Raw genomic sequence first — 26,522 nt, forward strand, 5'->3', positions numbered from 1 at the left:
AATTTTGTAAAATCCTACATGCACATAGTAATATTGCACATGCACAAATAATATTGAAAGGGGTTAAATATTTTGTTTTGATTATGTGAGTTTAAGATTGAAATCGGCAACAACACTCTTAATAAAATAAATAAAATAAAGTGATGTCATTAACAGAAATCAGTTATTTTTCTTTTCTTTTTTTGTGAGTGAAGAACATTTTAATGATCTAAAGAAACATTTTCTACTATAAAGAATCTTAAAAGTTCCATGGATGTAAAGATTCTCCATAATGCCAATAAAGAACCTTTATTTTTAATAGTAAATGGTCAAATAATATGATAAAACAACAAATCACTAATCTTTAGATAAGACTAAAGATAAAAAGTCTAAACAAAAAAATACCAGTTGAGTTATTCTGAGTTGTCCTTTGTTCATCATGATTTAAAAAATAGAACCAAAAAAGATTAATTTAATTAATGTCTAAATAAGCTGCTTTCCACCACCCTGAGTACGTGTACTGTAAGTCCTCTGACAGAGGAGGAATCAGAGCACTTTGGCTGTGGATTTAAGCGAGTTCAGTAAACCGAGCCAGGCCACGTTCTCCTGTGGAGCTGCAGAGGGCATCAAGGTTGCCAACAGTCACAGTCATTTTCAAGATGAACAACCTTGTCCTCATGCTCTAAATATATCTGCTGGATTTCCAGTTGTGCAGAGCAGCTCCCTCAATCCACCCCACTAAGGACAGATGTCAGCCTTCTGTGCCACAGCTCTGGCTCAGCCACTGACACACAGCTGGATAGAGCGAGCAGATCTGGATCAGTCTCTGCTGAGCTGTGGCTGGAGATGCTATGTTGTTTTCAGCATTATGTCAGAGAGGAAAGAGTGTGATCCCAGCACACCGATGGCTGAATTCAGAATGAGGAGGGGAAAGTAGGTTAATGGAAATCATAGTGTACATCACCTCTAATCTTCTCTTCCTCTAGCTCTCTTACAGGTTTGTAAAGACATACACTGTGGTTCATTATGGCTACAATTACTTTTACAAATCTCTCTTATTCTAAACACTGCAAAATGCAAAGTTTAGAGATTTTCGTCAGAGGATGTGTGAAGCTGTCTGAATCCAAATGCAGCTGTTTTGCTGCCCAGTCCTTCAGTGACTTCACAGGCAGCGTGTTTGTATGAAGGAACCTTCTATGGGGAAACTGCTTCAGACAGGTGCCATAACGTAATGTCTAATGATCAAGAACAAATTCAAGTGTGCTTTAGTAACCTGAAAATGGCATTTTTATTTTAATTCAAACATCCGCTAAATGACATGTGTTGGTTTATGGCAACAAAGGATAAATCAATGGTGCCTTCAGAAAAACTATGAAGCCATCTTTGTAGAAAAGCATATTATGAAAACTTTGGATTCAGACTTGATGCCATACAGATACAATCAGGCAGTTTCAAAAGCCTATATCTGCAGGAGTGAAATAGCATCTCAGATAATAAAAAATATGAAAGTAACCATTTTTAGTCTACTGTTTAAAAGTGTGGGGTTGGTAAAAAAAATTTTATAGACGGAAAATAAAATATAAAGATTGTTGAAAGAAGTCTCTTATGCTTACCAAGGCTGTATTTATTTGATCAGAAATAAAAGTAAAAAAAAAAAACTTTGTAAATTATTTCCGTGATGCGCAGCTGAATTTTCAGCAGCCATTACTCCTGTCTCCATTTTGACATTATCTTTCAGGAATCATTCTAATATGATGGTTTGGTGCTCAGAAAACATTTCTTATTCATATTAATGCTAATAAAACAGTTGTGCTGCATAATATTTTTGTGTCAATTTTACTCAAAAATAAATAAATTGAATAAAAGTACAAAAGCACATAATTTCATTTGAAATAGAAAGCTTTGTTACATGATAAATGTCTTTACTGTTACTTTTGATCATTTACTGCTGCTTACTTACTCCAAACTTTTGAACAGTAGTATAAGTGCCCTTGTGGAAAAAAAGAAAGAAGAAGCAAACTTAGCACCTTTTGAAAAATATGAATTGGGAAAGCAGCTGCTAATAGGAAAAGCCTCTGTATTGAAGCTGTCACTTTGATATTCAGCACTTGTGAATTTAACAGCCTGTCAAGCTTTAAACTCAGTTGGGGACAGTCTTGCGACTTTATTCCCCTCCAGTGTAATTTTAGTAAAATCAAAATGTTACAAAAGCAATTTGTGCTTGGCAAGCGCTACTGTACTGTATGTGAAGAGAGATTCTGAATACTCAGAAATGTCACAGAGAAGCATTCTGCTTGAAAAGTGGAGAACTGATGTGCTGATGGCTTCTTTGTGTTCATTTGACATAGTTTCTGTTCACTTTTGTATTGTATTGTTTGCAAATCCCTGTCTTATTTCAAGTCTACTTGATTTCCGCACATCTGAAAAAAGCTGCATTATTGACATACTGTTCATTTCAATAGATCATTTCATTTTAATGTTACAGGCTTTTCAGTCTAATATTGGAGAGAAATTTAGCTACACAGAAAACTGCTGCTCTAACTTTTCAGGGCAGGTCTAAGTTCACTAGAAAATGACAGCCAGGTGTACATTAAAGGAAGAGTTCACCTCAATTTGAAAATTTGCAAGAAATGTACAGGTCATCCAAGATGATGTTTCTGCTTAGTTCCTTTTTCATCACATCACATTTGGAGAAATTTGGCAGTGACTCCAGTCCATCAGTTTATGTATGGTAAAGTAAATAGCTGAATATTTGTAATGGACAAATCCACCATTAAGATGTTTTTAACTTAAAACCATTGTTTCTGGGTAAAATATGACTCCTCCATAATATTGCCTTTTCCAGTGAAAAAGGTGTCCTGTCTGAATCAGGAAAGAAATATGCTCAATAAAAAACAGTTCTAAACAAATAAGTCAGTAGATTTTGACGTGAGAGGAAAACAGAGGATGGATTTTGTTTAAAAATATGGATTATTATTGACTATTTTAGGTATTTTATTTTTATTTTTTGCCAAAAACGACTTTTAAAGTTTAAAAGTATTATGTTTCCTATGAACATGCAGCTTTACACTGCACAAGACATTAAATGATGGATTGGAGTCATGCAGATTATAGTTTTTATTAGTTGTTTGGCTCTCATTGAAACGGCACCCATTTACTTTCGGAGGATGAGCAAGTGACGTAATGCTTTCTCCAAATCTGTTCCTATAAAGAAACAAGCTCATCTACATCTTGGATAGACTGAGGGTGAGTGCATTTTCAGCAAATTTAAATTTTTGGAAAGTGTCTGATTTGCCAGATCACCTCAGGCTTTCTGTTGTGCAACAGACAATAATAATAATAAATCTTTTTCTTCTTTTAGCTTGCTTGTAGAGTTTTTGAGAGCATATTTCCACTTTTTTCCATCCTTTTTATCCTCTTTTAACAGTTCGCTGTTGTCAAAACTCTGGGAACATATTTAAAGTTTCAAATGTTTTCAGAAGCAGTTAAGAAATGATGAAGTGATGTAGGAAACAAACATTTGTGTTGGAGCATTGTGGGAGGTGATAATTGTGTCCTCATGCACTCTTCACTCCTGTTTTTGGATGATTAAACATAGAGGTGTCACTGTTGATCATCAAAATATAAGTGATGAAAGGCACTTCTAGCTATTACAAAAAAACTGTAATTTCAGATGTTAAATTCACATAAAAAAACAACGCAACAGAAACCTTTAGTAGTGAGGTGTCATTAATCAAGAGCGTCAGATGTAGGAAGAGCGGGGTGAGAAGGTGAGATGAGATTTGGTGCTCAGGGCTTATTTTCAGCCTCCATCCTTGAAGCTAAGAATTAATCAAAAGAAAAATATCTCTCACTCGTGTCGGATTCTCGCAGTGTAGCTCACCTCCAAAGTGTCTGGCATTTTCATTTTGTTGCATCAGCATCTGTACTGGCCTTTGAATAATGTGTACATTTTTTGGTAAAAATCTTCCAGAAGAGATCTCATTGAAAAATGATTTATCACGGTACACATCAACTCAAATCATATTTATAGCACTCCACGTCCCACTTCCATGCAAACTGTTTGCATGAGATAGTATGTCAGTGTTTTATTTGCACATTCTGGTTTCCCAGGAGTGAAAAACACAACACCTGTACTAATTACTCCCCCGTGAAGAGGAAGTGAAACTATCAATGGCCCGAGGCCTGCTTGTTTGATCCAAAAATCACTAAACTGAGCACAGCATGAGCTCTCTTTACTGCCAGTTGCTGTGAGCTTAAAGGAAATACTTCACGCAAAAATGAAAATTCTGTCATCATTTACTAACCCTCACGTTGTTCCAAACCTGAATGACTATGTTTTCCCTTTGGACAACAAAAGAAGATTTTAGCAAAAACAGCACCATCAAAGCCTCATAAAAGGAAATATGACTCACTCACTGTATTCCAAGTCTTCTGAGCCATTTGACAACTAAATTGAACTAAAAATCTAACTTGACAGCTATGTTTACTTTTACTTCATAGTAAAGAGCAGCTGAGACAATATGCTATAAATAAGAAAGTTTTGAAAGACTTGAAGTTGAGTAAATGATGACACACTTTTCATTTTGGGGTGTACTATTTCTTTTGCTTTCTTTCTTGATATGTTCTTTTTACTTCACAATACGAATAAAATCAAGAATTTTAAAACAACAGCAAGCAATATAATTTGTTTTATTTGTCGTTAAGCATATTAAGTAAAGGTCATGTTTCATTAAGATATTTTGTACATTTCCTACCGTAAATATATCAACACTTAATTTTTGATTAGTAATATGTATTTCAAAGAACTTTATCTGGACAAATTTAAAGGCAATTTTCTCAATATTTTGATTTTTTTGCACCCTCTGATTCCAGATGTTCAAATAGTTGTATATCGGTCAAATATTGTCCAATATTTAAAACCATACATCAATGGAAAGCTTATTTATTAAGCTTTCAGATGATGTATTAACCTCAATTAAAAAATAAATTACCATAAAGACCTTTTTTATAGTCCAGGGTTACATATGTCATAAACAGTATATCGAATATAGATATGAGACCAATTAATTTCACATTCTTGTTTTGTAACAGTGTTGATTTCAATGTCTTCATATATCTCCTATCATTCACATTCTGTCTAACGAGATCAAAGACTTTCCTTCCCTTTATCTGAATAGCATCTCATTCTCCTGAGCTGATGTTTGTTCAGACACTCAGCTTTACAAGGAGTGTGGAATATTCTTTCATCTGTACTCAATATTACTTCTTTCTGTGGAACAAATAAATATACACAATCTCAAATATAGAAGACATTTCACACGTTTGTTTCTGTTAGAAAACAGTTACTTCACCGCTCCAGCAAACAGGATTGAGGCATCATGTGTGCCTGTAGGAGTTTATAATATGATGTGTATAAAGGGCCAGCTATTGTGTCTCATATGAAATACTCTTTCTTGCTCTCATCCATGGCGTCCTGCAGGGCAGGGTCTCCACGCAGAGCAGTGTCTGCTGTCTCCGCGAACTTTGTGCCCTTGGCCTCATTGGTATGATATGTGCCCTTGTGCTTGTAAAGGTATCGCAGAATGATGGCAAGGAGAAGGATCAGGACCAGAACCACCACAGCAATGACAACTAGAACACACAGACGCAGAGAAAGAGAAGTTATATTAGAAGGGAACCTGGGGGATGCAGCTATAAGGTGAGACTGAATGTCCTGAAATAAACTGACTACACTGTTTTGAGTTCAGAGGAGCATTGCTGGAGGTGTGTGTTTTTGTCAGTGGTTGAGACAAAAAAAAAGGGTTTTTGTTCTGGGTTTGTTATCACAATACAGTTTTTTACGATTGCTATGACAGATTTTTCAATACTTTTAACAATTTTCCAAAACTCTTAACACAGTTAGCACTACATCCGCCTGTGTAAGCTATACTATTAACACATTTCTTGTTGCTTTAACACAAAATGCATACAATTAACACAAATTTAAAATGCTTGAACTTCTTTTACACACAAGCTCAAACAAGACCAAAACAATGGATTTTTACTGCCAAATTTACCAATGATTTAACACTGCATGTCAGAACAGATAACACCATGTTCTAAACCTAACAGGCTAAAGTCAAGGTAAACAGCTGTTCATATTGTGAATTGAAACACAAATATATTCCCTGTATTTTACAGTTTTTCTCGATTGGTTTGGCTCATTTCTTGAAACCGAGATGACATTCTCAAAACCATAAGGTCATTTGGCCAAACAGTCTTACAGTTCTGCTCAACATTATAGCTCACTAGCAAAATCAAATATCTTTCCCCAAACTCTTCTTCCATGCTTCAAAAGCAAATGTCCCTCCTGGATGCAATGGATGCTGCATGCCAAGACATCACAGCAGAACACTGCCAGGGGTGGATAAGGCATGCAAAAAGATTCTTCCCACGATGCCTTGCCAGAGAAGATATCAGGTGTGATGTGGATGAGAACATGTGGCCAAATGCAGAAGACCGGGCAGATTAGAAGTTTACTTTGTTTTTTTTTTATTATTATTCCGGTGCTTTTTCTGTTTGTATATCTTGCAGTAATGTCCTTTTGCAAATAAAGTCTTTACTGCAGCAATTCTGTCTCTGTCTTTTTTTTAGAACTGTAACTGTACATTCTATAAAGCTACTCTGAGATGGTCATTCATTTTTTGTGACAAAATGCATGCATTTACTAAACCCAACAAAACAAAAATGTAGAGAGGCTTCAAAAGAAACTACAGTGCAAAACACAATCTCTGATCAATACAATATACTGTACTGTCCATTGTATAAGGGCAGACCTGTCACATAAAATAATGCAGTTTCTGTAATTTCAGCTGATGATAGTGTTTTTTTTGTCATTGTGTTACAACCCGAATTCCGGAAAAGTTGGGACGTTTTTTAAATTTTAATAAAATGAAAACTAAAGGAATTTCAAATCACATGAGCCAATATTTTATTCACAATAGAACATAGATAACGTAGCAAATGTTTAAACTGAGAAATTTTACACTTTTATCCACTTAATTAGCTCATTTAAAATGTAATGCCTGCTACAGGTCTCAAAAAAGTTGGCACGGGGGCAACAAATGGCTAAAAAAGCAAGCAGTTTTGAAAAGATTCAGCTGGGAGAACATCTAGTGATTAATTAAGTTAATTGATATCAGGTCTGTAACATGATTAGCTATAAAAGCTTTGTCTTAGAGAAGCAGAGTCTCTCAGAAGTAAAGATGGGCAGAGGCTCTCCAATCTGTGAAAGACTGCGTAAAAAAATTGTGGAAAACTTTAAAAACAATGTTCCTCAACGTCAAATTGCAAAGGCTTTGCAAATCTCATCATCTACAGTGCATAACATCATCAAAAGATTCAGAGAAACTGGAGAAATCTCTGTGCGTAAGGGACAAGGCCGGAGACCTTTATTGGATGCCCGTGGTCTTCGGGCTCTCAGACGACACTGCATCACTCATCGGCATGATTGTGTCAATGACATTACTACAGTTTTTTACGATTGCTATGACAGATTTTTCAATACTTTTAACAATTTTCCAAAACTCTTAACACAGTTAGCACTACATCCGCCTGTGTAAGCTATACTATTAACACATTTCTTGTTGCTTTAACACAAAATGCATACAATTAACACAAATTTAAAATGCTTGAACTTCTTTTACACACAAGCTCAAACAAGACCAAAACAATGGATTTTTACTGCCAAATTTACCAATGATTTAACACTGCATGTCAGAACAGATAACACCATGTTCTAAACCTAACAGGCTAAAGTCAAGGTAAACAGCTGTTCATATTGTGAATTGAAACACAAATATATTCCCTGTATTTTACAGTTTTTCTCGATTGGTTTGGCTCATTTCTTGAAACCGAGATGACATTCTCAAAACCATAAGGTCATTTGGCCAAACAGTCTTACAGTTCTGCTCAACATTATAGCTCACTAGCAAAATCAAATATCTTTCCCCAAACTCTTCTTCCATGCTTCAAAAGCAAATGTCCCTCCTGGATGCAATGGATGCTGCATGCCAAGACATCACAGCAGAACACTGCCAGGGGTGGATAAGGCATGCAAAAAGATTCTTCCCACGATGCCTTGCCAGAGAAGATATCAGGTGTGATGTGGATGAGAACATGTGGCCAAATGCAGAAGACCGGGCAGATTAGAAGTTTACTTTGTTTTTTTTTAATTATTATTCCGGTGCTTTTTCTGTTTGTATATCTTGCAGTAATGTCCTTTTGCAAATAAAGTCTTTACTGCAGCAATTCTGTCTCTGTCTTTTTTTTAGAACTGTAACTGTACATTCTATAAAGCTACTCTGAGATGGTCATTCATTTTTTGTGACAAAATGCATGCATTTACTAAACCCAACAAAACAAAAATGTAGAGAGGCTTCAAAAGAAACTACAGTGCAAAACACAATCTCTGATCAATACAATATACTGTACTGTCCATTGTATAAGGGCAGACCTGTCACATAAAATAATGCAGTTTCTGTAATTTCAGCTGATGATAGTGTTTTTTTTGTCATTGTGTTATGATTGACTAAATGTTCCTGTTGGAAGAGAACATGTGTTAGTGTTTTGAATAATTATTTGATTTTGAAACATGTTTGCAGTGTTTTGGTAGACATCGTGTATTGTGTTAGTGTATTATTGTATTTTGAAAATTAGATTTGGAGTTTAGTTTACAATGTGTGATTTTGAGCATGAAATTAACCGTTTTGCAGATTGTGTGTTTTAGGTGTGTTGGTGTGTTAAGAGTTTAGGAAATTTGTTAAATGTATTGAAAAATCTGTCATAGCGATTGTAAAAAACTGTAAATGGGCCCAGGAATACTTTCAGAAACCACTGTCGGTAAACACAATCCGCCGTGCCATCAGCAGATGCCAACTAAAGCTCTATCATGCAAAAAGGAAGCCATATGTGAACATGGTCCAGAAGCGCCGTCGTGTCCTGTGGGCCAAGGCTCATTTAAAATGGACTATTTCAAAGTGGAATAGTGTTTTATGGTCAGACGAGTCCAAATTTGACATTCTTGTTGGAAATCACGGACGCCGTGTCCTTCGGGCTAAAGAGGAGGGAGACCTTCCAGCATGTTATCAGCGTTCAGTTCAAAAGCCAGCATCTCTGATGGTATGGGGGTGCATAAGTGCATACGGTATGGGCAACTTGCATGTTTTGGAAGGCTCTGTGAATGCTGAAAGGTATATAAAGGTTTTAGAGCAACATATGTTTCCCTCCAAACAACGTCTATTTCAGGGAAGGCCTTGTTTATTTCAGCAGGACAATGCAAAACCACATACTGCAGCTATAACAACAGCATGGCTTCGTCGTAGAAGAGTCCGGGTGCTAACCTGGCCTGCCTGCAGTCCAGATCTTTCACCTATAGAGAACATTTGGCGCATCATTAAACGAAAAATACGTCAAAGACGACCACAAACTCTTCAGCAGCTGGAAATCTATATAAGGCAAGAATGGGATCAAATTCCAACAGCAAAACTCCAGCAACTCATAGCCTCAATGCCCAGACGTCTTCAAACTGTTTTGAAAAGAAAAGGAGATGCTACACCATGGTAAACATGCCCCGTCCCAACTATTTTGAGACCTGTAGCAGAAATCAAAATTGAAATGAGCTCATTTTGTGCATAAAATTTTAAACTTTCTCAGTTTAAACATTTGCTATGTTATCTATGTTCTATTGTGAATAAAATATTGGCTCATGTGATTTGAAAGTCTTTTAGTTTTCATTTTATTAAAATTTAAAAAACGTCCCAACTTTTCCGGAATTCGGGTTGTATGATTGACTAAATGTTCCTGTTGGAAGAGAACATGTGTTAGTGTTTTGAATAATTATTTGATTTTGAAACATGTTTGCAGTGTTTTGGTAGACATCGTGTATTGTGTTAGTGTATTATTGTATTTTGAAAATTAGATTTGGAGTTTAGTTTACAATGTGTGATTTTGAGCATGAAATTAACCGTTTTGCCAATTGTGTGTTTTAGGTGTGTTGGTGTGTTAAGAGTTTAGGAAATTTGTTAAATGTATTGAAAAATCTGTCATAGCGATTGTAAAAAACTGTAAATGTTGATTAATACAGGAAGAAAGGTAGATAATCAGGAAATTCGTTTTTTTTTTTTTTTATGGTGTAAGTCAACAACATATCACAAACGCTATTGTTACCAATATGCCGATACCAATATCTAATGGTGGTTGATGGTCACAAGTACTTAATAGTACAAATTCATGATAATATTTTTTTCATTAAATAAGATATACACATTTTACATAATATTTCAAAAAAAAAAAAAAAAAAAAAAACTTGAAATAATTTTTAATTGTGTTTTTTATTAGATAACTAAAACCACAAAAAAAGGAAAGAAATAATAACTATAATAACTATAACTAAACTGGAAAAAGTAAAAAAGTAAAAAAAAAAGAATAAAAAAAAATATATTTTTTAAAACTAACAAACATCAAAACAACAAAATTACTAAAACTCTAATTAAAATAAAAATGTAAGCAGAAAATATAAAAGTTAAAAGTACTTCAAAAATTAATAAAAGCTATGATAATGAAATAGCAAAAGACCAGTTCTGTTGATCAATATCTGCATTTGCCTGGTTGGCCGATTATGTTGAAATAAATATTGGCTGATTTCTTAGCCTATGGTCTATAACTGGTCTATAACTAGTTTTTGTACTTTTATTTTCAACTCAACTTGTCTTTAGCTATATTCAAGTGGGAATTTAACATAAACCATGTTTGACATCATTATATTAAAGTGAGAAGTTGGGGAAATGCAATAACAGAATGTTAGATTCAGATGTAGATTGAGCTAATGAAAAACTGACAGACTTAAGCAATGAAAGCTAATCTTTAGAGTGCCCTGTCTGAAGAGAACAGCAGTAAACCACACAGCCCTAACAAACTATGCACAATAAAATACACAAATTTTCTCCTTATATGCCAGACCAGTCTCCTGAAAAAGGTTTTGAGGGCATGTATCATTAGAATCCTGTTGAGGTTTACTGATTCCAATTTCTTCAGTGTTGAGAACAAACCCACACACTGATTATTCATGTGTAAATGAGCTAAAGTGAGACCACTGTGGTACTGGTACTTTTTTTTGCCTTTCTTTCTCTTTCTTTTTTTTTTTTTTTTGCTCAGCCAGGGATCTTCTGAGGCCAGGAAACATCTTGTGTACAAATTACCTCTCATTTGTACAGAAATCTTCCAAGCCTCTCTGACCATCATCAAAGTGCTGTTCTCAAAATGTTCTTGTAACTACACACTGGAGGCAGAAAGCATCTTTTTCCAGTGACTTTGAATAAGTAACATATTGCTAATATGTCATTATCATATAGAAGATATTTTACCAGTGCCCAGTTTTGCTCTGGAAAAATTGTGAAATGGACTGGATATTTAGAAATGGATATAATCCTCTGTCTGCTGCCATTTACATCGCTCTTTAGAATAGTTTTTTGGACAGTCCGTGTTCCTGTTTTGTCATCTACCACATCATTTCTTTCTGTGCCTCCTGAGGTGATAGGCTTAAAAAAAAACAACTGTCTCCAGACCTAAATGCCCATTATTAGGTAGAAATATTGACTTAAGGTAAAAGATGCACAGTGAGATTAAGGAATGTTAGATGTGTGAAAGTCTGTGAGCTGCTACTTACCTCCAACTATGGCTTCAAAGTATGGTCCCTCTAAAGACAAGAAGAAAATATTCTGATGAAGAAGAATTGTATATGTCAAACTGAATTTATTTTTTGAATGGGAATGCTCATATTGCAATTTTTTGTCCATATTGTAATATAGTTCTACTATTAACCTATTAAGCATAAATGTCTCTACATTTGATCAAAGTTAACATGTTATAAAAGTTAGCTCTATTCAATCCTTTCTAAATGGCTAGAGTTTTGAAAATATTTGAATATAAGTGATTTTTTTTTTGTGCAGCAGTGCAGCAATGCAACTCTACGACGAGATCCTTCCTGCCTCAATAATCCCTCACAAAACACATACTGTTGACTTTCCTCCTGTGTTATAAAAACACACATGCATCTTTCATGATGCTTTGTTTTTATAGACAGCTGTCTCCCCCGTTGTATTGCAGCGAGACTCATTCTTTCCGTCACCATGGGGACAAAAAGCTCGTTAAAGAAAGTGATTGAAGGTAATCATGAATTATTGCAAAGGCAACATCTGCTGCCTTGACTTGACTTTCACTGAAGGACAGGCAAATCAAACATGTTGCTTTCAAAATGGAGATAGATCTAGTGAGACCCCAAAACTATTTTTAAACAGAAAGGATAATGCAGGCTTGACCAAGCAGATGCCCCCCAAACATGAACAATTAAGCTCCCTCATTAGTGTCTAATAACCTGTTACATTGTGATTAAAAGCTCATTGTGATATGGTGTTTACAGCCTGATTATATTTGGAGTAATTAAGGAGACGCAGAACATTCACATTTGGGTAAAGTGAAGGGCATGAAGGTGTGTTTGAAGGTATAACAACCGCTCATGTGATCTTTAATGTCTCTTTATGAGTTCAATAATTAGTTGTCCTTTAAAAGGTGTAGTGATATGAAAAAGAAAGAAATAAAATAAATGTCAACCTCACAGAGGCTCTCAGCCAGTGAATTATTTATAAATCAATCAAGTACTTCCAGCTCCATCATGGTTCTCGCTGCAGCATCTTTCATCAAAACTTTATTAAAACTATGAATTAAATGTGTCTAAAAGAGAGTCTGGTTTGTTTTGCAAAGTAATGATGATTTTACTTTGAGTTGTCATCATTATATCATGCAGATGTGTGACATGGTAACCTCAAAACTGTCCATAAAACCTCTGTTAGCTTTCTTTAGAGAGCAGTGAAGTCAGTAGTGACATCTAATGAAGCAAAAAAAAAAAAAATATATATAAATAAAGTAATTAATTACGGGTGACTGCAAATTTCTACATTAATATTGGCAATCGAAAACCTTTGCGTCTGTAATGCACACCACAAGACCAGGGACCACAACACAAACAAAAAAATGACCTAGTGCACCTTTAAAAATGCTAACATGTGCTTTAGCTGGTAGGAAAGTTTGGAAAGTTGAATCGTTCAAAAGGGGCATGAAGGACACTGTTGTTTTCATATCTCACAGGTCACGTTTTTATTTCTATAGAGTGAATAGAGAAGCAAACTGTTGAAATCTATTTAGGACTTGAAGCTGAAGTGTGGAATTTCTGCACCACTGGCTTCACCGAACCAAATTGCTAAAATAATGGTCGCTTTCAAACAATCCTGCCACAGACTCACCACTGGCTGACCGATGCTACTCTATCGGAGGCTGAAACAAACGAAGCACTGTTTTGATAGCGCCACAGCATAAATGGCTTACTGTTAGCCTTTTTTGCATTTTAAATTAAGATAGTAGATTTTTAATTATACTCTTCAGCTTTAAATCTATGACAAGAAGATGTGTGGCACAGGGAGACCAGCAATTTCAGGCTAAAATATATGATGAATAATGGATATATTTCTTATTTTAGAGCAGAAATTCTCTATATAGTTGATGTTAAGCCCGTTATAAAAGATCTTTCTAAGTCATACTCAGCGTAGAGCCACAGCACCCCAGGACGGATTAAATCTCTGCTAAATTTGCCATGCAAACACGAGGGAGCCTGTCTCGCCTGGAGGCGTCCCCTCGTTAGCCTCGTTAGTGAAATCCACCAGCCGCTGTGACATGGAGGAGGACATCTGTGCTGCATGGCCAGATCTGAAGAACAGCTTCTTTTTTTTTCACAGCCTGCCATGAAAGCCGACGGGTTGGACCTAAAAGATGATGAGGGCCAAAGGCATTCCACCCTCTCTCACTTCTGCCACACAGACCCAGGGCAGAGCAAACCCAGCAGCAAGACATTTGCTTTCATCACCTTCCCAGAAGTGGAGCTAATCTTGCCCAAAGCCGGCTTTTGAAGCGCACTGGTAATTGTCTCCCGATAGGATGGGCAGCAAAACCAGGAGCCAGAATGAATTCCAGTCCCTTCAGTTCTTGGGTGGGAAATGCATTAAGCTGATAATTTTCCAGCTTGAATTAATGGACATTTCTCATTGTTGCTTTGCCCAGTGCCCAAACTCTAAATCTGTCCAAATTTCAGCAAATTGGAGAACTACCAAAGCAATGGCATTTAGCTCTGATCTGAAAATTTTATTCATGGGGACAACCAATGATCTGGCTGTCATCCGTTAGCCTCACACACATTGGACGACTAGGTTATAAGTAGCCCTAAATAGTCTACTTTTAGACATCTACTAGAAATTGATTTATTCCCAAAGAACTTAATCGGTTCTTGAAGAAGACACCAAAAATATTGCTTCCTCTTGTAGCCCAGAATCTATAAATTTGCATGCAGATTCTGCTGCTCTCTTTGGTTTCATTAAATGTACCACAGAAAGCCCATCACCTCCCTAGGCAGGCTCTATAGTACATTTTCAAAACTGCAGGAATAGAGGTCCTTGTCTCATCTCTGAGGTGATGAAGTTTCAGGGCAGGCCTTCATGTTTCATGTAGAGAATTAACAGCTCCGATGTCTGTCAGGAAAGCACTCGACTGTGGCCAACTGCCTGTGCCAAACTAACAGTGAAAACAGCCACTAAACGCCTCGCTAAACTCGCTCTTAGACATTCCTTTCCTCTCATTCTCTTTCTCTCTCTCTCACACTTCTCAGATGATTGGCTGTTGTTTATTATTCATCATCCTTTTAAAAGAGCAGCTTAAAAATGCACAGGTGAACTTGAAAACTGAAAGTCCACCTCACTTAGGCAATCTCTGATATACATACACATACTGTACATACCAAAAGATATCACAGAGAAGTTTGTTTTCAGTGAAAATCAACCCAGTGGATCTCTTTTAGTTTCCACTGAATGTTATAATGTATTATATATAAATATATTTAAAAATTGAACAAATTACACACTTCAGCTTTAAACCAGCTGGTTTTAAAATGCAGGTCCAAATCCTACAATGTGAAGAAGCCTTCATTCAAAGCTAAGCAGCATCCCTTTAAATAGCCCATTGCCAGTAAGGACATTGACAATAGATGATAACCTGAGGGAGCTGCAGAGAAGCCTCTGCTTATAATGAACCTCTAACAAACCATACAAATGCTCAGTCCTAGTTAATCAACATATTTTAATTAGATACATACATCTCCATGGTGCAGCAGTCACAGTGAGGAAGAATAAGGCCACCACATAGTCGAAAGTCTATGTCAAATCCTCCAAAAATTCCTAATGGATTTCACACTGTTTTACATATTTTCTGCTCTTCAGAGGAGGTAAGAATAAGAATTCATTCCCACAGTCCTTTAGTGCAAGGTTGTTCAACAGAGTCCGATGGGAATGTTGGTGAGACCTTGTAAAAGTTTAGTCAAAAGTAAAAAAAAAAAAAAAAAAAAAAAAAAAAAAAAAAGATATTTAAAGATGAAAGCATGGCAAGTGTCATATATATACACACACACACACACACACACACACACACACACACACACACACATATATATATATATATATATATATATAAATAAACAGTACATCTTTACAGTAATAAATCTGTATAGGCTACATGATAAATAAGAAATGTAATTGTCTTTATATTTTGGGATAAATCATATTTTGGTGCCTATATGTCGTGATCCCATGATCTCCTCATTAATGCCTTTTCAAAACACTATGGAATTAAAAAGTTTGAAGGTTTAAAGTACAACTGACCTACTCTCTTCACAGTAATATGTTTTATGTATCAAGCTCAGACTGACTTCTAAACCCTTATCAGACTTGAGATTGTAAAAAGGAAATATTGATCATCACGTTATTTACTGCAATGCACAGATCCACATCAAAAAGGCCTCAAAACAGCCTTGAGTGAAAGCATGTAAGCCCATCAATAAATCTCTCATTTACTGGTCAGGAGCTCTTCTCAGATTTCTACGTGCCACCAAGGCTATTCAGACCTTTAAATCCTCCTCTTAAACAGGTTTTACGATAGTCATTTCTATCAGACTTGAGAGGACCAGTCACTGTATTTCTACACTGTATTGTCGGTATTGTGACTGCCCTGTAAGATCATATCAGAAAATTGATGATTGAGGAAGCTTGTGTCAAGGCCAAAGGATGCTCATCAGCCTTCCCATGTAATGAAGAATTGTCCTCTCGAACCAGAAATCACTGTCTTACACTTTTTTACACCTTTAAGGTGCAGTCACATTTGCAAAAGGTCTGTTGTCTGCTGTCAATGTACGTAGTGATGTATAAAGCACAGCTCACACAGAAGGCACTTTAAACCAAGCAGTTTTCTGTTTGCATAATCAACTTTAACCCACTGCAAAATCTGCATAGGGAAAATGTCCACCATCATGCAAAATTCCTGATTGCATGGATTCTAATTAAAATAAGTTGTTGTTTTTTTGCCCCCAAAAATGTGCCTAACTACTTTAAATGTGAAGCCATATATATAGAGAAACACATTTTTAAACATTACTTGGCAGTGACTTAACATGTTGGGTGCCTGACAAAACAAAAAACAAAAAAGAAAAGAAGACAAGACAAGACAAGACGGCATAACAAAAGAAAACACACAAAAAAAGAACATTTTGTACATATACTTGCTTGAGAAACAAAAGAAGCAAAATTGCATAAGAGAGATGTTTGTAGACATAATATTTTTTTTATTATGCCTTATTGCAAGATTTTTTAATTAAAAATTCTAGATAAATTCATTCTTCAAAGTAAATGTATCTTATTTTTAAAACGTTTCTACAAGAAAACAAGCAAAATATTTTTTCTTACAATTTTTCTTACTATTTTCTCTAATGCAAATTAGAAGAAAATCTACTTTTTTAAAATTATTCAGCTGAAATTATTATTCATTATTGAAAATTGAAAGTTGTGCAGTAATATTACACCTGTGGTCAGATGCATAAACTGCTTAGACTAGTGTTAAAAGTAAATCATCTAATTTTTTATTTTGGTCCTAACTTTTTGAAGTCAGTCACATGAAAATGTAGATCGATCTAATCTGAATCCAAAAGTAAGACTGATTACCACATGTATGTTTAGGCAACTGGCCGCTTATGTTCATGTATAGTACATTAACTAATTTAATTCTGGGTTAGAAGTAAGTGAGTTATTCATTGAGTCAGTAGACCAGAGCTGAAGTAGCATAAGAAGGTTAATCACATCAAGCTATTGCATCGATTTGCATCATGCAACACACATACAGCTCACTGAGCACAGACAGGGCAGCCACCGGGACAGCACAGGTGCAAGCATATATTACTCAAGAGCTCAATGGTGATTATAACCCTAAATTCATAACCGTACTGGGCTGAGATGGAGGAGACAGAATGAGGAAACCACATGCTAGTCTCCTTCCATTCCTAAATGAAAAATGAGCCGAGTACAGAAGACAGGGAAGGAAACAGGAGTAATAGATGTGACTAATGGAGTGAGATTTCAGCATGTCTTGGAGGAGGAGAGAGGGTGGAAAGCGTGCTGAAAGCTTGTGCTGTTACACTGAGGAGGGGAGAGAAGGACAGATTTCTGTTATTGAGCTGGGCAGTCTCATAAGGGAACCGACGCTGTAGAAAATTTCATCCTGCCCAACCTCAACATAAATCTACTGAAATTTTAATTCTGTTGAGGATTATATAACAGCAAACGTTATAATACAAATATATAACATTGTTATTTTTAACCCTGTTAACCCCACTCCTTAACCATATTGCATAAGACCTGTTCACACCAAGAACAATGACTATAAAGATAACAATAATGATGACTTTATTAGAACCCATCCATTGCTCTGTAATTATAAATGTGTACTGCACTTTTGTCATCTGCTTTAAATGCTCAAGCTCTTTAAAGTTATTCTGATTATTCTTATTATGGCTGTCAAAGTTTTATCGGACATCAGCTGGATTTTTTTTTTAACTGATTCCATAAATATTGTTACAGTGGTTGTGGGACTCCCCTAATCTTATAGTACTGGAATGACTATTAAAACTACACAGATATGATTATTATAGTCCTTGGTGTGAACAGGCTTTAGTATATAAAAAACAACAACAAAAAAACGAATATCAAAGTTGTCTATGTGGCACATTCAAACATATTCCAAGTCTTCTGAAGCAATATGATTTGGGTTAGGAAAAGTTCTTCACTGAAAATCTCCACTGCAGTTCGCAAATTTATTCAAACGTGTCATAATCAGACACAAGACACACAAGAGCCATTGACACTGCTGACATCAAACCTGTCATGCAGCCACTTTCAAATGCTTCAATGAGTATGAACAAGATTTGAGAGCTACCATTAAAGGGAAAGATTTTCAGAGAATAATGACCTAAAGGTTTCATTGTTCATTGCAAAAAATAGCTGCAAAAAGCTTGATGTGCTTTCCACTGAATAAAGAATCTCATAAGGATATTGAAATGACCAACAGGATGAACACAGCAGGAGAGTGATATCTGAAAGCCAGTTGAATATGACACAATATTAATAGTGGAGCATTTTCTCATAGGCAAATTCAAACTGGCACAAAAAAACTGCCAAATGGTAGAACATTTTGCTACAAGTGTAAAAACACTGAATTATGCCCTCATTTTCTGAGCCATGACCTAGTTTATAGTGTCATTAAGCAGAAAATCATCCTGCTGTTTTCATCCTGCTTCATCTCGCTCAAGCTAAAAACATTTGGGCTCTGTAAAATTTATGCTTTTTTTAAGTCTCTTTAGCTCATCAGGGCAGCTTTGATTTGATTAAAATACAGTAAAAACGGAAATATTTTAAATATTATTTCAATTTAAAAATACATTATAAAATGTAATTGATTCCTGTGATGGCACAGTTTTGAAGTCTAAGGTTTTTTTTTTCAAATAAAACTAAATAGGCTTACACTTCATTTTAAGGTGTCCTTGTTTTACAAGTACTGAATAATATTATTTAACCACATGTACTAACTGTACGTTTAGGGTTAGGATTAGGGTTTGGTTTGAGGTTACTTGCATGTAATTATGCATCATTTATTTTTGTTATAATAGTAAGTAGGCTACATGTAACGTGTAACAAGCACATCTTAAAATAAAGTGTTACCCCTAATAGCATATCCTGTAATGACAGCTACAATTAAGTGCTAACAAACCAAACCATCAAAACACAAAAACAGTTTGGTTTTAGTGTTTGGTGGTACAGTGTTCACTAGCTTTATGAAAGAGTGCTGGTTTGAAAGTGGATCCACCCCAACAGCTGTCCAACTAAAAACACAAGCAGCTCACTCTTCCACACCATTACACAGCCACACATCTCTCTTTACTTTTATAACACCCTCACTTCCTATTCATAATCTTTACACAGACTCGTCAGTAAGTGGCCAGTAACAGTCACTTATATTGTACATTGACATCTAGAGATGAGAAATGTCAGTTGCAGTTTTTCTGTATTTTGACTCCGGTCATAACAGGTCACTTGGCTTTGTCAGCGTCCAAAAACTATTGCCTTTTTTTAACCCTTACATAAGCTGGTGTGAATCACCCTTGAGAAGCCGTATGCACTTCAAAGAGCGAATCCACCATATTCCTTTGAGCGGCGACACAATGGCTCCGAATGGCCTCTGCTGCCTAGATGGCTTCATTCATCATCTGGATATGCCTCACAATGCCATGTGCCATAATCAAAGCAGCATAATTATTATTATGATATTCATTTCTATAGATGGCACTTGCCCTTGAGAAGGTCAGTCTATCATCTTTGGGACTAGAACATCTAATCTTTGCGAGCGGCGAAAGTGTGAGAAATAGATTGAGAATTGCAGGAAAATATGTAAGAGAAGGAAATTGCAAATGACCCCGAGGTCACTTGGCCACAGATACAGTTATTCAGTGGCCCAGAAATCAGATTGTGGTGCTGAGGGGGAGGAAAAATCAAATTGAGAAAGAGGACTGGAGGCGACAGAGTGCACGTCTATGAAGATAAGAGGAATGTGGAAATATCCGAAGGGACCTAAACCTGAGTGTACAGAAAGGGTTTTAAAGTTTTCAGACTTTCCATTGCAAGTTTATAAGTACAGACATGACATTACCATCTTCATCCGCCTGTCCTGCAGGTAAAGGATTAGCCGTTTAACACCACAAGCATCAGCAGAGCGGATGTGAAGCAGCAGCGTAGCTGCAACAAAATAACTTTTGTACCTCTCCTCCTCTTATATGCAATAATGAAACCCTTTGTTTGAAAAAAAAACAAGCAAACACATTTTGTTCTCGGTCAGCTTACAGACCATCCACATGATGTCATTTTCAGATGATTTTCGAGTGATCTGAACCCTCAAAATCCAAAGGTCCACTAGATTGTGCATGTACACTAAACGTGTCCAGCTCATGGTTAATAGAGTATATTTTGATATGCCTATTTGGGTATAAGACAGAGAAGAAGATGAAGAAAAATGAACAATATACAGGCTTAATTATTCACATTTTTGTACAGATTTAAATATATGATATGATGAGAAACTTTTTATTAACCTAAAAAATAAGTTCTTTCAGTTTCCATATGTGAACGTGAATTAAAAGATTAGTTCACTTCCAGAATTAAAAAAAAAAAAAAAATCCTGATAATTTATTCACCCCCTGGTCAGTTTCAGTGCAGCTTCAAAGGGCTCTACACAATCCCAGACGAAGAATAAGTGAAATGGTCCATCATTTTCTAAAAAAAAAATACACATTTATATCCTTTTTATCCACAAATGCTCATCTTGCCCTAATTCTTTGATGTGCGTCCATGACGTAACATAATGGCGTTGGAAAGGTCACGAGTGGTTAGTTCTTCATCTGTAGGGTAGGGTGAAGAACTCCATGTAATTTTCTCCTTAAACTTCAAAATTGGCTGTTATTGTTGTTTCACTGGATAAGACACTTACGGGATCGTGTAGAGCCTTTTAAAGCTGCATTAAAACTGCAGTTTGGACCTTTAACCCATTGGCCAGCACTGAATTCCACTATATCGAGAAAAATTCTGCAATGTTTTCCTCAAAAACCTTAATTTCGTTTCGACTGAAGAAAGAAAGACATGTTGGATGACATGAGGGTGAGTAAATTATCACATTTTTATTCTGGAAGTGAACTATTCTTTTGAAATGTTGTAGGTAGATCTACACCGTTTATGTTATTTTATTTATATTTATGTCATTTGTATACTTTCTGTGTAGCAATGTGAAAGGAAAAGTTTCCCCATCATTTACTCAAATTCATGTCGCTCTAAACAAACCCCTAGGGGGCGCACCACAAATTTTAAGAAGGGTAATGTTATTAATACATGCTGCTTATGTGACCTTAGTGTTAAAGTTGCAATGAAATGGAAAAAGTGACATATTTTTTTTTTTTCATATTGTGTTGTACATTGAAGTGAATTTTTGAAAAAGATGTATGGCATGGACTGGATCAAACCTGAACTCATGATGAAAACGTACTTGTGGTAACTTTTTAGCAATATGCAAAATAATATGTAGTGCTGTGTACATTTTGTGACATATTCGAAGTGTAATGTCCACTGAGTGGCACGGAAAGAGTGTTAATTTTTTTCCCGCTGAAACTGATGCACATACATATTGTAAATTTTATGTGGTGTTGGTTTTATATGTCACCACTTTTCTGACTTGAAATGTCAGATGAGTGGTGCTATAACTGTAATACGTTTTAAAATAATGTACTATTTGCACTACACCTTTACCTACCAGATAGTATGAAACAAGCGAATGTGACGTAAAAGCCTGTTATGTCCAGAAAATGAAACTTATGTAGCTGTAATCATAACTGTGTAAGAAAACAATTAGTGCTCTCTGTTTTACAGCTTCTAGTGTTCATTGCTTTTGGAAACTGCAGTGATATGTACTTATTGGTGTTTTGCCAAAAGGTAAAATTTATAAATAAAATAAAATTTAAAGATGAATCGTTCACAACAACTGAATTTAGAAAATATATTGCATTAATTTTTATGTCATGTTAACTTTAAGGTAAAGTTTTATTAGGCTTATGCTTTGAGGGATGTTAAAAAATGTTGTTTTCCTCAATCGAATTTCCTTGTCTGCTCATGACACCTATATCCTCTCCAAAAAATTCTGTCAGTTCCAACACATCTTGAAAATTTTTTATTTTTTTTTGGTCAAATTTAAAACATATTAATGGATGACCATATGGGTCATTGCATCTGTCCCCAAATACAATCTCTAAACAGAAACCGTAAGTCTATTAAAAGCTACTAACTTCCTTCTGGTGCTGCTGTGAGGCTCATCATGAGTTCAGCACAGAGTTCAAGCTCACTTGTATGTGGGGCTAGTCAGCTAGTTATAAGATTCTGAAAATGACACACACACACACACACACACACACACACACACACACACACACACACACACACACACACACACACACACACACACACACACAGTCCTGTGGGAGTCTCAGTTAAAGAGCGCTTCACAATCCCTCTTTCTCTGCTTTTCTGCAACTGATTTCCTCAAACAATCTGGTGTTTCTCTCCATCTCTCTCTTTCCTTCATGGCCTGAGGTCACATCTGCCTGGGATTTGAAGCTCAAGTGGTAACCGTTCCTATCTCACCCAGCCATATGTCACGCATCTCGCCTCGAAAGAATACCTCTCCCTCTCTGCTCTTCACCACACTCTCAGATTCCCTCATTCAAGCTGAAAGTCAGTGATTCTCTGAGAGAAAAGGCCTTTTCAATGAGTTACTAATGGGCATGTGCTCTCATGAGCCAGTCAAGTGACTGCAGGCCCACTGAGGTTGATTTTGGACAGCTGGTTCAGAACAGTGCCTGTTTCCGTCAGTAATAATATAAAGAGCCTGCTGTTGATTCTCCAACATTCCTGTGGACGGACATACACATAGAGGGAGATAAACTGTTTTAAAGCTGGATTTTATTTCTAATGATATCATGCTGGTTCTAAAGACTTATAATAAAACTGAAGAAAGCTGAATAATTAACTTACTGCATTGCATCAGTGTTTTATTTAAACAAAAATAAAAGATTTTAACTTTTTTTCTCATTTCTTTTTATTCAGAGAGTAAATGGTATAAGCAGATTTTAGATGGTGTTTAGCAAAATTGTCATTTATAATACAAAGACATACATACAAAATACATCTTATAGCCAATACCTTAGTTTTGTAGTGCAGTTAGAGATTTCATATTTCAGTATTTTTTATAAGTGTTATCAGTGTTTTTTGTTTTGTTAAAGTATTTTAAATAGATAATTTCTGTAATAATGATGTAAAAAATATATATATATTTTTCAAATAGTTACAAAGTTTCAGTGTTTATAAAAGCAATAACTCAAATTAATATTATTAAAATATTGAATTATTATTTTCATCATTATTTTTGAAAGTTTGTAAAACATAACCATCCTTGAACTTGGCATGAGGTAAGATAAAACATTACTAGTTTAGTAACCTCTTTGGTCCATTACAGCTACAAACACAGATGTGCAGACTGCCCTTCATTTAACAGTTCCCAATTTAAAACAATGTCATGGCGTAAGTGTCAATGCAAGGTGAATGTGCATGCAGCTGTTGGCCTGCAGCAGGATACAGACCAACAAGCGTTTTGTTTTCCATCACATACTGGGGGACTTGGATGTGAGGACTTTCAGAGCAGAAGATAAATCAACATTTTGGCTTGCTGTTTTGTTGCTGTGAGGAACACATACATACACACACTCAGTGTTTGTCCTGTAGCTAAGAAACATCTACAACCCCTCTGGTTCTAACTTTGTTTCATCCTCCACCAAGAACAAAGCAAAGTCTTGTCCTGTTTCTCTTATTTGTTTTCTCTCTTCTCCTAGCTTCTACCTCTAATGTTTGATCCATCTTCTTACTTGTTTGAGATCTATTTTATTTATCTCTAAATAAATGTAAAAACCTAACCTGTCACATTGAGTCATCAGATAGCATTGTACTACCCTCATCCGTCTCCACAGGCACAGCTTATGCCCCCTTTTTAATGCTTATTTAAACTCACCACTATGCCAACACACAACAGGTGATGACCTGCTGGCTTCTTTGAAAACTGATCCTAAGCCTGTGATCTAAAATACAAACTTGAAACTGATCACAGATCTGTGCCGTGACTTCACAATGCAGACAGCATCTTTTTAGAATTACAGAAAAGTATAGGGATAGTGATTTTCCATGAAGATTTCATGAATCCATTTCTAAAAGTCACATGTTGGAGTACAATAAATAGAAGAAAAAAATCGGTATTTCTTCCATTATGTTTTTTTTAATGCTCTTTTGAGTCTCAGTTTTCATTATTTTAAGAGACAGCAAATCAAACGAAAGAAAGATGCAGAGTGAAAGTGAATTTCAAGTGCTTTACAACTTTCTACAGTATAAAATATCTATTAAAATACCACAATGTACTGGGTATTTCTAAAAAACATCAGAATGCATGAATATAAAATTTTTGAAATGCCACCAACAGAAATTTGTAAAGATTAATGGGGTATAATTAATGCCAGGAAATGCCAGCCCCAAATCTTGGCGCCTTGGTCTGGAAGTTGTTCATTTAATGTAAAGATTTCAGGTCCTTAATTTAGTTTGCTGTGTATTATTAGACATAATTACATTAAATATTATTTAATATGTTAAAATGTAAGTATAAGGTTACCATTATGTAACTTTTAATGGACTATAGCATTTTCTAATACACTTTAATCTGTTCTGAAGGTTATTTAATTGTTTTAACAGGTAATAAACAGGCATAATTATTTAACCTCAATTATGAAAATGCCATAGTTTCAAAAACATAGTTTTTTTTTCTTCCTGTCATTTAACATCCTGTGGGTGTGGACAATGCAATTCAAATTCAAACTCATTTATTAAAAGGGATGTTACATTTAAATTTGGAATTTGGCTTTTTGCATGTTTTATCTCATCCCTTTTTTAGCATCAAGTATTTCTAGACACTAACACACGTCCTTTCCATGTAAATTAGCCTCAAAAGCTTATTCCCAAAACTTGCCAGATCACAGTAGCCTTTAGCAGCCCCCACAACCCAGAATCGGTCTGTTTCAGAAATTTCACCATGCACAGTAAACTCAGCACTATTTTTGGGGGGCGTGTTTTCATTGCTTTCTAATTTGCATAATTATCTCCAGTGCTAAAACAATGTAAATAACATGTGTAAACAACATGTGTAAACAAAGGACGTTATCAGCTGGTACAATTCATTCATGGAGAATTATTCTCAAACTGTAATAATACTGATTTCTGTTGATTATTAAGAGCTTTGCTGTATTTTGACTCTTATGGGCTTGTTATGCTGTCGGCTATGTTTACACAGCTGGTTGTTCCTGATCTAGTAAACATATTCCATATCTCATATTCAGAGCTGTACCTCACCACCGTCACCCTCTGTCTGGTACACCAGCAGTTCCAAAGCTAGTACAACGCAGCAGTTAGCGAACAACAAAAGGTCCACAAAATGGTTTGATGTTTCATTTTTCTTTTCTTTTTTACGAAATCATGACAATCTTTCATTCAGCAATGCATTAAATTGACCAAAAGTCAGACATTAAGGACAGAAGGTCATCATAGATCTCCATTTTTTTTTCAGACTTTCTATTCAGAATCTTTAAAAACGTTTTACAGTTTGACAAAAATATTAAACTGCACAACTCTTTTCTACACTGATAATACTAAATCTTTCATGAGCACCAAATCAGCATATTAGAATGATTTCTGAAGGATCATGTGGCACTGAAAACTGAAGTAAAGAAAGTTTTAAATATATTAAAATAGAAATAGAAGACAGTTGTTTTCAAATATATATATATATATATATATATATATATATATATATATATATATATATATATATATATACACATAGCAGTGAATAATGTTAACTACAATCATATATCATACCTTACAAAAATATCACACACACATAAAGTACACATCTGATTCCACACATATTAATTCAGAGCAGTCTGCTCTTCTAAATGTCACCAATCCACATCCAAACACAACCATTTGATAACACTGCACTTTGTCGTCGCAGCTTGTGCTGACACTCATTCAGTTTAGTGCACAGAACTACAAAATACTTACGAATAGATGTGGGTGATGTGTCAGAATTGCTTTCAGTGGGGGTTACGCTACGTTCTGTGGAGTTGGCCATCACAGATGTGTGAAGGAATATTTGGCAGTGAGATTGAGGGGGACAGCTGTGGGACAGTCTTCTCAGGGATGATGAGATGTCTGTAGAAAGAAAGAGAGAACAATTGCTTCACTCCAATGTGCTCTCAGGGAAACAGAGCGAGGAAATAGCAGGAGGGTGCTGTTTATCTTCCAAGATAAAGCACATAACAGATTACTTCATCCAAATCCCAATGTGAATACTGAATAATATTTGCACTTGGTTTTCTAATGTTATCCATTATTTAC

The 26,522-nt window shown here is 35.6% G+C and overlaps 1 protein-coding gene across 1 annotated transcript; it reads right to left on the reverse strand.

Annotated features, from left to right (window-relative positions):
• Nucleotides 1-4,749: 4,749 nt before the first annotated feature.
• Nucleotides 4,750-26,522, reverse strand: gypc (glycophorin C (Gerbich blood group)). Its single transcript, XM_059500007.1, has 3 exons — nt 26,187-26,522; nt 11,687-11,716; nt 4,750-5,613 (listed from the first exon to the last, which is right to left on the reverse strand). Exons 1-3 carry the CDS (start codon nt 26,254-26,256, stop codon nt 5,417-5,419), a joined length of 297 nt encoding a protein of 98 aa, XP_059355990.1. The 5' UTR covers nt 26,257-26,522; the 3' UTR covers nt 4,750-5,416.

The sequence above is a fragment of the Carassius carassius genome, chromosome 19 (genome assembly GCF_963082965.1).
Source record: "Carassius carassius chromosome 19, fCarCar2.1, whole genome shotgun sequence".
Lineage (NCBI taxonomy): Eukaryota > Metazoa > Chordata > Actinopteri > Cypriniformes > Cyprinidae > Carassius > Carassius carassius.

Excerpts from the sequence above, each read along its gene's own strand:
- gypc (XM_059500007.1), bottom strand. The coding sequence starts at position 26,256 with ATGGCCAACTCCACAGAACGTAGCGTAACCCCCACTGAAAGCAATTCT. Across the intron at positions 11,717-26,186 it reads CACATCACCCACATCTATTC|AGGGACCATACTTTGAAGCC; the intron begins GTAAGTATTTTG and ends TCTTGTCTTTAG. Across the intron at positions 5,614-11,686 it reads CTTTGAAGCCATAGTTGGAG|TTGTCATTGCTGTGGTGGTT; the intron begins GTAAGTAGCAGC and ends TGTGTGTTCTAG.